General features: G+C 49.6%; 1 protein-coding gene across 1 annotated transcript in view; it reads right to left on the reverse strand.

The window, feature by feature from the left end:
* Positions 1-6,760: 6,760 nt before the first annotated feature.
* prune (prune exopolyphosphatase) overlaps positions 6,761-16,524 on the reverse strand; it is a 29,725-nt gene continuing 19,961 nt past the window's right edge. The window contains exons 5-8 of the mRNA XM_060820670.1: positions 15,095-15,253; positions 13,154-13,248; positions 10,076-10,234; positions 6,761-7,779 (exon numbers count right to left, since the gene is read on the reverse strand). Coding sequence (XP_060676653.1) covers positions 7,363-7,779; positions 10,076-10,234; positions 13,154-13,248; positions 15,095-15,253 — 830 coding nt within the window. The 3' untranslated portion in view covers positions 6,761-7,362. The remainder of the gene's footprint in view (positions 7,780-10,075; positions 10,235-13,153; positions 13,249-15,094; positions 15,254-16,524) is intronic.

Below are 16,524 nucleotides of genomic sequence, written 5' to 3' on the forward strand. Positions count from 1 at the left end.
TGGAGTTTGCATGTTCTCCCTGTGTGCGTGCGGACTTCCTTGGGTCCAAAGATGCCCAAGTTAGGGTAGAATAGCTATGCTTAGTTACTCCCGTGGTATCCACAATAGGTGGGTTAGCCAGGGGAAAGGTGGGGTTGTAGGGATGCTATTCGGAGCGTCGGTGTGGACTTAATGGGCCGAATGGCCTCCTTCCACACAGGAAAGAGTTCCATGATCTCAAATGAGGTATACAAGATGCTGAAGGAGATTGACATACTAGATAGAATGTGATAGCTCCTCCACGTGAGGTGATCTAGAATGAGAGGCCACAGGTTTGGACTCAGGGCTGGTGGATTCAAAACGAGGAGGAATTACACAGACTGGAGCAGTTTTCCCTGGAGCGTCGGAGGCTGAGGGGTGACCTTATAGACGTTTACAATATTACGAGGGGCATGGATAGGATAAATAGACAAAGTCTTTTCCCAGGGGTCGGGGAGTCCAGAACTAGACAGCATAGGTTTAGGGTGAGAGGGGAAAGATATAAAAGGAATCTAAAGGGGCAACTTTTTCACGCAGAGGGTGGTGCGTGTATGGAATGAGCTGCCAGAGGATGTAGTGGAGGCTGGTACAATTGCAATTTTAAAAGCATTTGGATGGGGACATGAATAGGAAGGGTTTGGAGGGATATGGGCCGGGTGCTGGCAGGTAGGACTAGATTGGGTTGGGAATCTGGTCGGTATGGACGGGTTGGGCCGAAAGGTCTGTTTCCGTGCTGTACATCTCTACGACCTATCTCAAAGTGTTGTGGAATTTACTAAAGCAGAGTGCAGGCGATACCAAATCAATCAAAGGCGACTTAATCAGTAACAGGTTGAAGGTTATAGGGAACAGGCAGCAAAGTCTTGAGAGGAGATCAGCCATGATTGTAATAAATAACAGAATAGGCTTAGAGGGCAGAATGGCATTTTGCAGCTCCTAGTCCTAATGTCGTTCTTACAAAGCACAAGGTCCGACCGAGCCAAAGAACAAAGCTGTAAAGAAATGATAGCTGACAAGAGGTTTCGTACAATTAATTGGTTTTAATTATTGTAAAAAAATCAAAACAATTTTATCCTAATGCCTTCATTTTTTTGCCAGATCTGTTCCCAAGGCCTACACCAGACTCCAAAGGCTCCATTAGACTTCCCTCTTCCTGATGTACCAACCCCCAAACTCCCTGCTGCACTTCTCCATCCCCAACGCCTCAAAGACAGACATGGCGAGGACTGAAATCAGAGCAGGGCACCATAATTCAGTTCCACCGCGTGTGCGACCTGAAACACAGGTCGCCAGACCCTGCTGAAAAATCACTCGCCTTCAGAGATTTATGTCCTCTACTGTAATTGTGGCCAGATTAAAACACCATAAAACCACAAGGAGAGATAAACATAACCTACACAATGCAACCAACCATGCCCAGACTGTGTCAACATGTCCACTTCAGTCATCTTGTAGAATTCCCTGTAAATGAGCACCAGATCTTCTCTCAACAAACCTGTAGTCGTTGATAATTAACAATAATCCAATCTGTTGACACTGTCCTCAGTTAAACATTAACAGTTGATTAGTTTGTCCTCTTTAGCTTAGCTTGCATGTCATCACTAACCAGTTTTGACAGGGACTCGAGTTTGCACTGCATTTATTTTTTTGCAAACTCTGCTTTAAAACTAATGTAAAGATAAAAGTCACCACAGTCCTACCAGACCATTAGAGAGACTTCTTTCTCATTTGAGAGACGACTGGTGGTTTAATCAGAGGGTCAGCGCTCCCGTAGGCAAAACGTGAAGAGGTTGAGATGAGAATCCTTCCTGGTAATCTCAGGGGGAACTGAACCCACACCACTGGCATCACAAACCCGTGCCCAGCCAACATTTAAACACAGCAAAATCCCTCAACACGACGGTGGGCAGATTTGGGTTCTCTACTAAGTGGTTGAGGTTACACATTTTGGGACCCAGGATTTACACTGCTGCGTGGAAGATTCGCATACGCCAATCCGCATACGACTTACTGACTTCTGCTGTTGGAATCTGAGGTCTGTGCAGCAGAGGGAACGTTGCCCGGGACATTTTTTCTGCTCTTCAAAATATCGGGTGTGGGAGCAGCGAGAGAAGGGGCAGCATCCCCAGGTGGTCTCACCCAAGACGTTGCAGACACTCCATGTCAGTTTTAATACTGTGCTCATCTCTGATTGTGGATACTGGACCCATAACCTCGTGGCTTGGGGTGACAGACAGAGGGTATGTTACTGACGGAGCCCTGGCCATATTAATAATCAGGGTCAGTTATTAAAATCACTGGCTCTCACAAACACAAATGAACATAGGCTAGATGTAGACTTGCACGCTAGTTACTCGTGTTTCTATTTGGCCTGGGATCAGGAAAATTTGAAACCACCTTAATATATCTGACAATATAACAGAATCTGAAACAAGTAAATGTTGAAATAGCCAGCACCAATAGTGCAATGTCTGGGGCCCCTGAAACAGTGAATCCCGCAAACATTGATCTATACTTTGTTAGACATGCAACGCACATTACATCTAGTGGCCAGTTATCCTGCAATAGCTGATTTCTCCCTCTGAAAGCCAACCATCACACCCCAGCTACCAGCTCCAGAGTCTGTGTGTGGCCGTGTATACATTTTGATATCACGCATAAAGTTCTGGTTTCTTGAGTAATGACATAATGGTTTTGCTGTCTCCCTGAAGGAACTAAATTAACTTGCAAGTATTTTTGTAGCCATGGTGATTTTGTTTCAAGAGAGCTAGTTTTCGAAACTAGATTAACCTAACTTCTTAGTAAGGGGTTAGTCTAGTCCCAGATGAGAAATGTTTGCGTTAAAATGTCACAGATGCTGAGTATGCTGGAAATCACGGTGAATGAAAGCTCTCGGAAGACGTTAATAAATTTTCCAGAGTTAACTTTAAGTCTGTTGAGGTATTTTAAAAGTCATTTGGAATACTGTGTTCATATCTGGTCTCTTTTTTAGCAAAGATGTTGTTAAACTTGAAAGGGTTCAGAAAAGATTTCCAAGGATATTGAAGAGTTTGAGCTAGAAGGAGAGGCTGAATAGACTGGGGTTTTGTAGTATAAGATGCTGAGGGGTGACGTTATATTGAGGTTTACAAAATCATGAGGCGCATGGACATGGGTATGAAGTGATAGGGCAAAGATTTAAAAGGGACCTAAAGGGACAACTTTTTCACAGAGGGTGGTACGTGTATGGAATGAACTGCCAGAGAAAGTGGTGGAGGCTGGTACAATTACAATATTTAAAAGGCATCTGGATGGGGACATGACTAGGAAGGGTTTGGAGGGATATGGGCCAAGTGCTGGCAAATGGGACTAGATTTGGTTAGGACATCAGGACGGGTTGGACTGAAGGGACTGTTTCTGCGCTGTACATTTCTATGACTCTACCACACACGGGGTAATTTTTAGTACTTTGCACAGAATGTTTTGGAATCGGTGAAGGAGTGTTTGGGATTAAGCTTTTATCGTGTATTTAAACACTTTTAAAAGTTTGGTGTTATACATGGATCAATTGGTGTTCTATTTTATCTGCATTTATTTTGACTATTTTATCGTTAAAACAAAAATCAGCAACATTTTGTGTTGCCATCACATTCAAACCAAAACTAGATTAGTCAAGCCAGACTGGAGTCTGGGATCGGACTTGCCCAGTAATAACATTAACTAGGCTCATAAAAATCACCATTGAAATTAGTCAGTCAGTAACGAATTGAATCAGGGACTCAGGAGGTACCAGGAAATAGCAGATGGGACCGAGTGATTCAAGGAGTGTACAGATATGGTTTGGAGGGAGTGCAGAGAAGGTTTACCGGGACATTGCCTGGTTTGGAGGGTTTTTAATTATGAGGGTGGGTTAAATAAACGGTTTTCACTGGAAAGACAGAGGTTGAGGGGGCGACCTGACAGAGGTCAACAAAATGATGAGAGGGGCATAGGTAGGGTTGGTAGTTTCTGTCCCCTCCCCCAAAAGGTGGAAAGGTCAGCTACAAGAGAGCACAGGTTCAAGGTGGGTGGGGAGTTCAGGGGACAGGTGTGGGGAAAATATTTTCACACACACACAGAGTGATGGGAGCCTAAAACGCACTACTAGTGGTGGCAGAAGTGCATATGTCAGCAACGTTTAACGTGAACATGAGGCGAGCAGAGGGATAGGATCGGCGCAGGCTCGATGGGCCGAAGGGCCTGGTCTTGTCCTGTATTGGATTGAGAGCTTGAAGGAGCAGGTCTGCACGTGAGAGAAAAGGGAATTAAAGGGACTTTGGTGAGGCCTCTCGTCCAAATCAGTTCTGGTCGCCCAGTTATCCCAGGAAGGTGGACAGGGTTCAGAAGAGATTTACCAGGACATTGTCAGGAATGGAAGGGGTTCAGTCATGGGGAAGAGGCTGGATGGGCTGGGACATTTTTCACTGGAGTGTAGGAGGTTGAGAGGGTGACCTGATGGACATTTATAAGGAGTATAGAGTGTTAATGGTCGATGTCTTTTCCCTGGGATGGGGGGATTTCAAGACTCCGGGATGGATATTGTTTCGGATGACAGGAGAGAGATCTAGAAAAGACGCAAGGCAATGTTTTATTTTACGCAAAGGATGATCCTCTGTGCAATGGAATGAACTTCCTAAGAAAGTGGTGGATGGATTACAACACATAACAGACATTTGGAGAAGTACGTGAACAGGAAAAGTTTGGAGGGATGTGGGCCAGGGGCGGGGCAGGTGGGACTAGCCCGGTTTGGGATTATGTTCGGCACAGACTGTACGGGCCGAAGGGTCTGTTTCCGTGCTGACAGGTGGGGATCGATAATCGGAGAGAGGTTCGGCAGGAGGCTTATTGGGCAGCAGACAAACCGCTACGACGCGGAACGGCCTGTATCGGAGTACCAGGGAGTGCCACACAAGTACAGTGGTATGGAGAAAGAGAAAGGCAAGGGATTGGAGGGCAGGGTGGAGTTAAGGGTTGAGAGATGGGATTGAAGGAAGTTGGTGGGGGGGGGGGGGGGGGGGGGGAAAACAGGACAACTGCGTGGGCCCTCCATTCTCCTCCACTCCATTCCCTTCTGACCTTGTGTGTGAAGGGGAGGTGGTGAATACACTGAAGATGTTCAACTGAGTAATTCAGAGATCACCGTGGAAGAGGTGAGTCAGATGCGGGGAGGTCAAACAGACGTTCTCTGGCCCGGGATGGTGTACCCGAAGGCAGATACAAACTCCCAACCCCTGAAAATACCAATTTTACAATCATCTCCCCCCAACACACACACACGCCCCCCCCACAGACGCATTTTGCGCTCAAAACCCGCGCCAGAAATTTCAACCAATCACGTTTCCACGTACGCCCGGTCAAATCTTTTTCCATTTGGGCTTCGGAAACACGAGGGATAGCAGGAGAACCTGTCGACGACTCCGGGAGGTGGAAGGCTGCTCGTCTGAGGCGTCGCAAGCCGGCCGCGGAGCGTTCGTTCTCAGACCCCCAGCTCCCGGCTCGTTTGGACCTCTCTGACCTCACCGCGTCTCATCACCAGAAGAAGGGGTTTAGGGACAGCCCTTCCCGGCTGGAACGTACGGTTTATTCTGATATAACCGCCCCGGTGCGACCCCGCGTTGTAAGAAAATCGCATCATCGCACCACCATTTATGCCAATCGCGATCCAGCCGACAAAAGGGAAGGAACGAGGTACAAACAATGTCTGCAGGATGCTGGAAACCAGATTCTGAATGGAGTGGTGCTGGAAGAGCACAGCAGTTCAGGCAGCATCCAAGGAGCAGTAAAATCGACGTTTGGGGCAAAAGCCCTTCATCAGGAATACAGGCGGACAGCCTGAAGGGTGGAGAGATAAATGAGAGGACGGATTATCTCTCCACCCTTCAGGCTCTCCGCCTGTATTCCTGATGAAAGGCTTTTGCCCGAAACGTCGATTTCGCTGCTCCTCGGATGCTGCCTGAACTGCTGTGCTCTTCCAGCACCACTGATCCAGAATCTGGGTTCCAGCACCACTCTACTCCGGAATAAGGGAAGGAACGTTTCGCTTCTAGACGGTCGAAATTTTTCAGTCACCAACTCGTGTTGAAGAAACGGGCGTTGACAGCAAAACCGACGAATCTCTAACGGCCCACTGCGCTCAGGTCGAGAGACCCCCCCCCATCCCCCAAGCCAGGTGCAGAGCCGATGAATACTGGCCATTCCCCTGCCACTTCTTCATTTGCTCCTAACCCACTCTCCCCACCCTCGTCCCTCCTTAACCAAGGGCCCTGGCGTCCTGTGAGCGCTGACGAGGGATCAAACTCCTTTATCGCAGTGCTCACTTTATCGCTTAGGTTAGGAGGCAGGAGAGGGGGAGGGTCGGGGTTAGGGTGCGCTTTCTGTTGCCATAGCCACCGAGACGTGACCTTGAGTTCTGGGGTTTCTGGCCTTGCCAAGGGAGTGTGGCACGGTGGCTAGCACTGCCGCCTCACTGCGCCAGGGACCATTGGTACGACACCACAACCCTCTGAGGATCATCCGCCCCTGGCGCCGTGAGGCAGTAGCACCAACCACTGAGCCATCGTCTCGCCCAAATCAGCTCATTTTTAGAAACGTGAAAAAAAATAGGAATGGGAGGCCATTCGGCCCTCCAGGCCTAGGCAGAGTGAGAACTCCAGAATCCCTGCAGTGCAAAGAGAGGCCATTCAACCCCTTGAGGCTGCACCAACTCCCCCTTCCACCCCCCTCCCCAGAGAGCATCCCACTCTACCAACTCCACATTGACCGAGAGTTAACCCAACTTGCCCTGGGGGCAATTTAGCACGGCCAATCCACCTAACCTGCACGTCTTTGGACTGTGGGGAGGAAACCGGATGCCCCACTGAAAGGAGGAAGAGACTGAAGGGGCTGAATGGCCTCCTCCTGTGGATGTTGGTGTCAGGATGCCAAGGAACAGGACAGCAGAGGAAGACGCCATTAGCCCCACTGCGCCCTTTGAACCTTCAACATCCGCACCCCCCCACCCCACCCCAATTATTAAACGCTGCCACAAAATCACACCATGGTCACATTTTCCCCAGAAGATTGACACGCAGTAGCAGGAGGTAGGAAAAGCGAGGATTGGTGGGAAAGTGGGGGTGGGGTGGGGTGGGAAGGAATACCAGGTGTTAAGTCAAGGAAAGTGTCTCCTTGCCTGGAAGGGAGGCAAAAGTTCATCGAGGGCAGGAGCCTGGGCAAGACTCCAGCTAATTTCAAACCTGCCTCTTTCCCCACTGTCGAGTCAACTCCTCTCCCATTGACAACCTCGACCGTGAAAACCAGAATCTCCATCCCACCTCTGCAGTTCCGGGCCTAGCTGTCGCTGGAATCCACTGCAGGGGCCTCGGCGGCCATTTTGTCAAACCGCTCCAAGATGGCCTCCTGCGAGAGTTTGGGCAGCCCCCCGTCCAGAGGGCAGCCCTCCACCAGGCTGTTCATAGGAGTGGGGGGTAGGCAGACCTCTTCATCATGGGCAGCCTCCTCCCCATCCTCCTCCTCCTCCTGGACCCCCCTCGGGGCCCGCAAGCCGGTTACCCACCCTCGGCAGATGACGGCGGAGTCTGACCGGCCGGCCTCCCGAGCCTTCAGGAAGTCCCCGACGACCGGCAGCACCTTCTTGCGAGAGGCCTGCGCATTCCCCTGGTGGTAGGCCGCGATTTCCGAATCTGGGCTGTCCATTGGCGTCAACTGTAGCGAAGGGTTCTCGGACTCCTCCAATGCCTGGCTCACCTACAATCACAGAATGAGGGAGACTCAGAGGGGAACAGTCCATCCCGTTAGTTACAGATCAAACCAGAGACCCCTTCCAAAGTAGCATAAGGATATAGCCTAAGTTTAAATAAATATAAAAGTGCAAGCGTTAAAGTTGCTGCGATTCGGATAGGGTTTATAGGCTCCGGCCTGAAACGTCAACCTTTCCTGCTCCTCGGATGCTGCCTGACCTGCTGTACTTTTCCAGCAAAATAAATAAAACCACACACACAGGCCTAGTGGTATTATCCCTGGACTGTTAATCCAGAGACCCAGGTAACGCCCTGGGTTCAAATCCTGCCACAGTGATTACTGCAATTTGAACTCAGTAACATCTAGAAGAAAGGGTCTAAATGATGACAGTTGAGTCCATTGTCGATTCCCTAACATCCTTTAGGGAAGAAAGCTGCCATCCTTACCTGGTCTGGCCTACGTGTGACTCCAGACTATAGTTAACTCTCAGGTGCCTTCTGCGCAATGAGGGAGTGACAATAAATACTGACCCAGCCAGCAACACCCTCAGCCTGTGAACGAATCACACAATGCCGTGAAAGAAGGGGAAGGACTGGCAGAGTTTTACTTTATTTTTTTATTTTATACGTTCCCAAACTCATTTAACGTAGGAGCAAATTACTGCAGATGCTGGAATCTACACTGAGAACAAAAAAGTGCTGGAAATTACAGCAGGTCAGGCAGCATCAGTGGAGAGTTCTCCCTTCCTGGGGTTGGATGGTCCTCTCTTTGAACCCCTCCCCTCACCCTGGCAGTGCCTACGGAGCAGGGTTATGCAAGTCCCAAACAGGACTCCCTTCCCTGCTGAAACAGCTCTCGTACGGGGTATGGACAAAGGCCAGGAGTCTGTCTTCAGGACAATAGCAAGAATTCCAAATCTCGCCCGCACACAACAAGCTGCGAGGTGCGCTGACTCGGTCGCTCCCCAGAGAGTTGACGACCAATCCCTGACATTTTCGCTCTTGCTGGAGTCAATTGTCATATCGATGCTGAAACTTGGCGTTCTTGCATTGGTCCTGACGAGTGAAAGAGGAACAAGGTAATGGTAACACAGGCCTGCCCCTCTCTCCCCTAAAAAGGATTGAGGGGGAAGGGGTGACCTGAGAGAGGTTTATAAAATCCTAAGGGGTGTAGATCGGGTAAATAGCTAAGGTCTAATAGGGGAGTCCAAAGCTATAGGGCTTAGGTTTAAGGTGAGAGGGGAAAGATTTACAAGGGACAACTTTTTCACACAGAGGGTGGTACGTGTATAGAACGAGCTGCCAGAGGAGGTGGTGGAGGCTGGTACAATGACAGCATTTAAAAGGCATCTGGATGGGGACATGAACAGGAAGGGTTTAGAGGGATATGGGCCAAGTGCTGACAAATGGGTGTGAATGAATTGAGGATCTATGGTTGGCACAGATGGGTTGGATTCAACATCAGCTCTGAATGAGGCTGGGACCTTTCTCACTGGCGTGTAGGAGGTGGAGGGGGTGACCTTATAGAGATTTATAAAATCATGGGGGGCATGGATGAGGTGAATGGCAGATGTCCTTTCCCTCAGGTGGGGAATTCCAAGATTAGGGAGATTGTTTTTAAGGTGAGAGGGGAGAGAGATTTAAGTGGTGGATGTTGGGACAGTTACAACATTTAAAAGACATTTGGATAATATGTGAACGAGAAAGGTTTGGAGGGATATTTAGTTTAGTTTGGGGATTATGGTCAGCACGGACTGGTGGGGCCGAAGAGTCTATTTCTGTGCTGTAGGACTCTATGATTGGTCAGGTCGCTGCTCTGAGGAAGGAACTGGTGAATAGCTGTCACCCAGTTTGTTAAATTGGGCAACTTGGGAACCAACACTCCCTGTGCTTTTGACAGCTTCACTGTAAGTTCCTCTAGCATCCCACCCATTGAAAGGTGAGAGGCCTCAATCAGTCTCTGCCCAAGAAACTTGCAAAACCCTTTCATTTTCAAACACACAGCTCCGTAACTTACTGGAGTTACACCCACTTGGAGAATGACCAAGACTCAATTCTCGTGACGCATCCCACAGTCAAACTGAACGTGACTCCTCCCAGGAACCGAGACTACCGTTTGTTGTGAAACACCCGTCTGGTTTGCTAACGTCCTCCAGGGAAGGAAATGGGCCATCCTTCCCCAGTCTGGCCTACACACGATTCCAGACCCACAACAGCGCGGACAGCGCTTAACCTCCCTCCAAGACTCTCACCCCAGGGCCCGACCCAGACCAGATCCATCACGTAGCCCCCTCAGAACCTACCGATTCCCTCAAGTCACAGTGCGGGCTGTAGACTGCCAATTGGCGGAAAGGTTGGCTCTCTTGGATGAAGGAGATCGTCATGACAACCAGAACGCCATAGCCCCCGCCCCGACAAAATTTCTCGAGCCCCTCCTTCAGGCCGGGTCGGGCCAGTAAATCCTGCAAAGGGGAGCAAAGGTCAGAGGTCAATGCCATTTGTTAAAAACGACACGTCGAAACAATAACACTTCACAGAAATGTTGGCGGGACAGGCCGGAGGCCTGTGAGCAAAGTGGGGCAAATCAATAGAGTCAGGCTGAATAGACTGGGGCTGTTTTTCCTGGAGCATCATGAGGAGTGGGCGTTATAGCAGTTTAGAAAACCCTGAGGGGCAAGGATAGGGTAAATAGGCAAGACGTTTTCCCTGAGGTGGGGGTGCTCAGAACTAGAGGTAGGTTTAGGGTGAGTGAGTGAAGATTTAAAAGAGACCGGAGGGGCAACGTTTTCACACAGACGGTGGTGTGTGTATGGAATTAGCTGCTGGAGGAAGTGGTGGAGGCTGGTCCAATGACAACATTTAAAAGGCATCTGGATGGGGACATGAGTAGGAAGGGTTGGGAGGGATATGGGCCAAAGGGGACTAGATTAGTCTGGTCGGCATGGACAAGTTGGACTGAAGGGACTGTTTCCGTGCTGTACATCTCTACGACTCGAACTGTGCTGTGCATCATGACTGGACCCCCTTACGCCAACTCTCACACTCTAGGAGGTGGCACTCACATTCACGATCCATTTCTGAAAGATGGCAACAGGGAGGGGCCTAGGGACAGAGAAGAGGCCATTCTGCTCCTCTAGCCTTTTCCAGCTTCCAACTGAATCGTGGCTGACCTGAAAACAAACAGTGTGCCCCTCCTCAATACTCCTCCTTCCCGACTGAAACCTGGAATTTTTAAATTTTCCAATGGACTCCCAAAGTTTACAGCCACTTTTAAAAGAGGATTAACTGGTGGGAATCCTAGATTTTGACTTCCTCTTGTGGGAATAAGTGCTTCCCAACATCCTGGTAAATGATGTGACTCAGATTGGAGTCTTGTTCTGTACCCAGGGCGGTGGCCAGAGAATTCCGACAGCGCAGACACAGACCATTCAGCCCATCGAGTCTGCATCGGCCCTCGTGACATGCACCTCAGCCAGATCCGCCCCTCATCCCACCCCCACACGCACACAGTTCAGCACGACCGATCCACCGAATGGCACATAGAGTCATAGAGATGTGTAGTATCGAAACAGGCATCTTCGGTCCAACTCGTCCATGCCGACCAGATATCCCAACCCAATCTAGTCCATGGTCCTCATGATTTTTAAAAAACCTCTATAAGGTCACCCCTCAGCCCCCGACGCTCCAGGGAAAACAGCCCCAGCCTGTTCAGCCTCTCCCTATAGCTCAAACCCTCTAACATCCTTGTAAATCTTTTCTGCACTGCTGCCTCACAGCGCCAGAGACCCGGGTTCATTTCCCACCTCAGGCGACCGACTGCGTGGGTTTCCTCCGGGTACTCCAGTTTCCTCCCACAGTCCAAAGATGTGCAGGTTAGGTGAATTGGCCCGTGCTAAATTGCCCGTAGTTTAGATTAGATTAGATTACTTACAGTGTGGAAACAGGCCCTTCGGCCCAACAAGTCCACACCGACCAGCCGAAGCGCAACCCACCCAGACCCCTACATTTACCCCTTGCCTAACACTACGGGCAATTTAGCACAGCCAATTCACCTGACCCGCACATCTTTGGATTGTGGGAGGAAACCGGAGCACCCGGAGGAAACCCACGCAGACACGGGGAGAACGTGCAAACTCCACGCAGTCGGTCGCCTGAGTCGGGAATTGAACCCAGGTCTCTTGGCGCTGTGAGACAGCAGTGTGAACCACTGTGCCACCGGGCCGCCCACTTACCTAGTGTTAAGTAAGGAGTAAATGTAGGGGTATGGGTGGGTTGCGCTTCGGCGGGTCGATGTGGACTTGTTGGGCCGAAGGGCCTGTTTCCACACTGTAAGTAATCTAAAGTAATCTCTTTCAAGTTTCACAACATCCTTCAAATAGGAAGAAGACCAGAATTGGTTCACAATATTCCTAAAGTGGCCTAATCAATGTCCTGTACATCTTAGGGCTGTGGGAACACCAGGAAAGAAACCCACGCAGACAGGGGGAGAACGCAAAATCAGACAGTCACCCAAGGCTGGAATCGAACCTGGGTCCCCGGCACCGTGAGGTAGCAGCGCTAATCCCTCAGCCACCCGTGCTGCTCCCTGCATTGTCTGTGAACCATATCTACAAATACCTGAGCTAGCTGCCCACTCTGAGGGGAATTAGCATTCCACAACAGATGCTGGACTAGCCAGCGATGACAACAACCAAATTATAAACTGGATAAAGCAGTTGAGATGGCAAGTAGGATAGCTGTCCTTATCAGGCAAAGCATTGTGTACAAGAGTGAGGCGGATATGATGGAGCTGTATTTCTGGTCACCAGACTATAAAGGAGGGTATGATTGTTCTGGACAGTGAGATTCGTAGAGTTAGAGACGTACAGCACAGAAACAGACCCTTTGGCCCAACCCATCCATGCTGACCAGATATCCTAAATGACTCTAGCTCCCCCCTTGCCAGCACTTGGCTCATATCCCTCCAAACCCTTCCTATTCATGTCCCCATCCAGGTGCCTTTTAAATGCTGTAATTGTACCAGCCTCTACCACTTCCTCTGGCAGCTCATTCCATACACGTACCACCCTCTGTGTGGAAAGGTTGCCCCTCAGGTCCCTTCTAAATCTTATACTCTTGCCTTTAACCTTCTTTACTGTCCACGATATTGTCGGTTCTCTTCAACTGTCTGTAAAATGCAAACAGATTATGGTTGCTGCTTTCACGGGATGCTTTTACTAGGAGGTAATCTTACCGCGTTGGTCAAAACTCGATCTAATATAGCTCTCTTTCGCCCCGGTTGGTCCCACATGTCGGTGTAAGGTAAGGGATTGCTGATGGGTGAAACGCTGGGTTTTTTTTGTGTGACTGATGGAGGAGAGATCGATTCGTTAAACCCCTACCTCTAGTCTCAGGTAGACAGCACTGATGGCCAAAAGGATATCCTCTCCAGACAAAACCTTCAGGTCTTTCCTCAGCATCTGCTCAATAGTCAGCCCTGGAGAGAACAGAACAATTTGTATCAACGGGACGGTTGTCGACACCCTCGGCATATTGACCAGTGGTGCCTCACTGGGCGATCTCTCTCTCTCTCTCTCTCATCTCCCAGAGATGGAAGCTTTCAGGTATCAGCCCACCCACCCCACTACAGAGGCAACCAAACAAAATAACCAGGCGAACATTCACGGATTGTTCCTTTTGCTCTCTCGCTCGGTCGCTGGTGGACTTTAACAAGCAGCTATTTCGACCCCAGGCCAGTTGGCCAAGTGTCAAACCAGAAAACGTTACTCTCTTTCATAGAATCCCTACTGTGGAGTAGCAGGCCCTTCAACCCATCAAGTTTATACAGCCCCTCTGAAGAGCATCGCACACAGACCCACATCCCCTACAACCCTACATTTTCTCACAGCCAGTCCACCCTAACCTGCACATCCCTGGGCACTACGGGACAATTTAGCATGGCCAATCCACCCCAACCTGCACATCCCTGGGCACTACGGGACAATTTAGCATGGCCAATCCACCCTAACCTGCACATCCTTGGGCACTGTGGGACAATTTAGCATGGCCAACCCACCCTAACCTCTACATCCTTGGGCACTGTGGGACAATTTAGCATGGCCAAACCACCCTAACCTCTACATCCTTGGGCACTGTGGGACAATTTAGCATGGCCAAACCACCCTAACCTCTACATCCTTGGGCACTGTGGGACAATTTAGCATGGCCAATCCACCCTAACCTGCACATCCCTGGGCACTATGGGACAATTTAGCATGGCCAATCCACCCTAACCTGCACATCCCTGGGCACTATGGGACAATTTCCCATGGCCAATCTACCCTAACCTGCACATCCCTGGGCACTATGGGACAATTTCCCATGGCCAACCCACCCTAACCTACACATCCCTGAGCACTATGGGACAATTTCCCATGGCCAATCCACCCTAACCTGCACATCCCTGGGCACTACGGGACAATTTAGCATGGCCAATCCACCCTAACCTGCACATCCTTGGGCACTGTGGGACAATTTAGCATGGCCAACCCACCCTAACCTCTACATCCTTGGGCACTGTGGGACAATTTAGCATGGCCAAACCACCCTAACCTGCACATCCCTGGGCACTATGGGACAATTTAGCATGGCCAATCCACCCTAACCTGCACATCCCTGGGCACTATGGGACAATTTCCCATGGCCAACCCACCCTAACCTACACATCCCTGAGCACTATGGGACAATTTCCCATGGCCAATCCACCCTAACCTGCACATCCCTAAGCACTAGGGGACAATTCTGCATGGCCAATTCACCCTCGTCTCCACATTTTTGAATGCCACGTGCGTCTGCCCTCTACGTACAAGCTTGCTCTTTAGATGCTCCAAGTATTTCATCAAATACATGGTGGCAGTTCACCTCCCACCTTCTCAAGGGGCAATTAGGGATGGGGCAATAAATGCTGGGCCCACAAAATGAATTTTAAATAAAAACACAAGGCTACTGTTACAAGAGTGGAACTTTTCCCTTGGGGACTAGAGCTAACATATCATTTTGCCCCACATTCATATGAGGAGACAACTGCTGCGCATTGCGAACCTCCTGTGCGTGAGTTGGCTGCACCCTCCATTACACTACACCAGCATCGTGCTGCGGTCTCAGTGGATTCTGTGCTGGGGACAGTCAAAAGGTGAACCTACTGACTTGAGATAGCACCCTGGCCCCTTGAACCAAGGTCAACACAAAGTGACAGGCTTCACATGCGACCCGGCATGGTCCCCAATATTATTTCCCCCTCGTTTCCTTTCTCTCCCCTCCCCACCGCGGGAAGAAGCCATTACCGCTGACATCGAACTTGGCTCTCTGCAGTGTATCAAAGACGACAGCCCTGGGCGGGAGGTCGTTAAACCTCGATTCCAAGGCGGTGACGTATTCGGCGTCCTTTGGTGTCACTTTCCCGGCTTCGGGCGCCATGTTAATGCAGTCCAGAAGAATGGTACCTGTGACAGATAAAGACAGGAGCGAGTCAGACCTTCCTTTACAATACCAAGGGATTACACCCCACACCAGTTCCCAACCCTCGCCTCTCTCCCGGCAGTATCCCCATTCCAGTCACCGTAGCCTACAGATTCAAGAACAGCTTCTTCCCCAGCGTTGTCAGATTTCTGGACGGCCCTCTCAAATTCAAACACAGATCTCGCCCTTTGTGCGTCTTCTCGCTCGCTCTGTCCTATAACCCTGACGCACTTCGTGTGTCACTTTCTGCAGGCAAAACAGAACTCTTCGCTGTGTCTAGATGCGTGCGACCATCTCAAGTCAAAAACATATCGTAGGAGTCATGAACAGTTCGTCTGCAGGTACAGCGGGAGACTCGTGTGGCCGAGGGAATGCCATCTTCTATCACAAGAGGGATTTAACATAAAAGAAAAAAAGGTTCCTCAAACTAAACTAGCTGCATTTTCCTGTGATTAGATTAGATTACTTACAGTGTGGAAACAGGCCCTTCGGCCCAACAAGTCCACACCGACCCGCCGAAGCGCAACCCACCCATACCCGTACATATACCCCTTAACTAACACTACGGGCAATTTAGCATGGCCAATTCACCTGACCCGCACATCTTTGGAATGTGGGAGGAAACCGGAGCACCCGGAGGAAACCCACGCAGACACGGGGAGAATGTGCAAACTCCACACAGTCAGTCGCCTGAGTCGGGAATTGAACCCGGGTCTCGGGCGCTGTGAGGCAGCAGTGCTAACCACTGTGCCAGCGTGCCGCCCTACATCCCTCAACCCTTCCTGTTCACATGTCTTGTAACTTGTTCTGGACCATGTGTTTTAAGACGGTAACCTCAACCCTAATTTTGTTCTTATTTTAGAAATTTGACATAAAGTGCTGTGTCCTAGATGCAATGTGACTGGTCAAAACTTTTCAGCGTGAAGCCAAACACAATTTATTTAAGCACTGTAGTTAAAATACAACCAAAAGAGAGAGGAATTTAGAATAATTTAACTATTGGAAGACTTAACCGAGTAATAGATGCAGAATCTATTCCTAATTAAACGGTTCCAATACTGCAATATTATAGACCTTGGCAAAAACAAAATGGCAAATTCAAACACAGATTCTCACATATACAATCCAGAAAGACAGGATTCAGAGAATGTCTCCTGGCTGGTACTATTCAGTGAAGCTCCCTGTTTAAAAACTAAACCAAAACAAAACGTAAACCAGGAAGGCTGCTCTGAGAGCGCTGGCCATACCCACGCTG

The sequence above is a fragment of the Hemiscyllium ocellatum genome, chromosome 50 (assembly GCF_020745735.1).
Source record: "Hemiscyllium ocellatum isolate sHemOce1 chromosome 50, sHemOce1.pat.X.cur, whole genome shotgun sequence".
Classification (NCBI taxonomy): Eukaryota; Metazoa; Chordata; class Chondrichthyes; order Orectolobiformes; family Hemiscylliidae; genus Hemiscyllium; species Hemiscyllium ocellatum.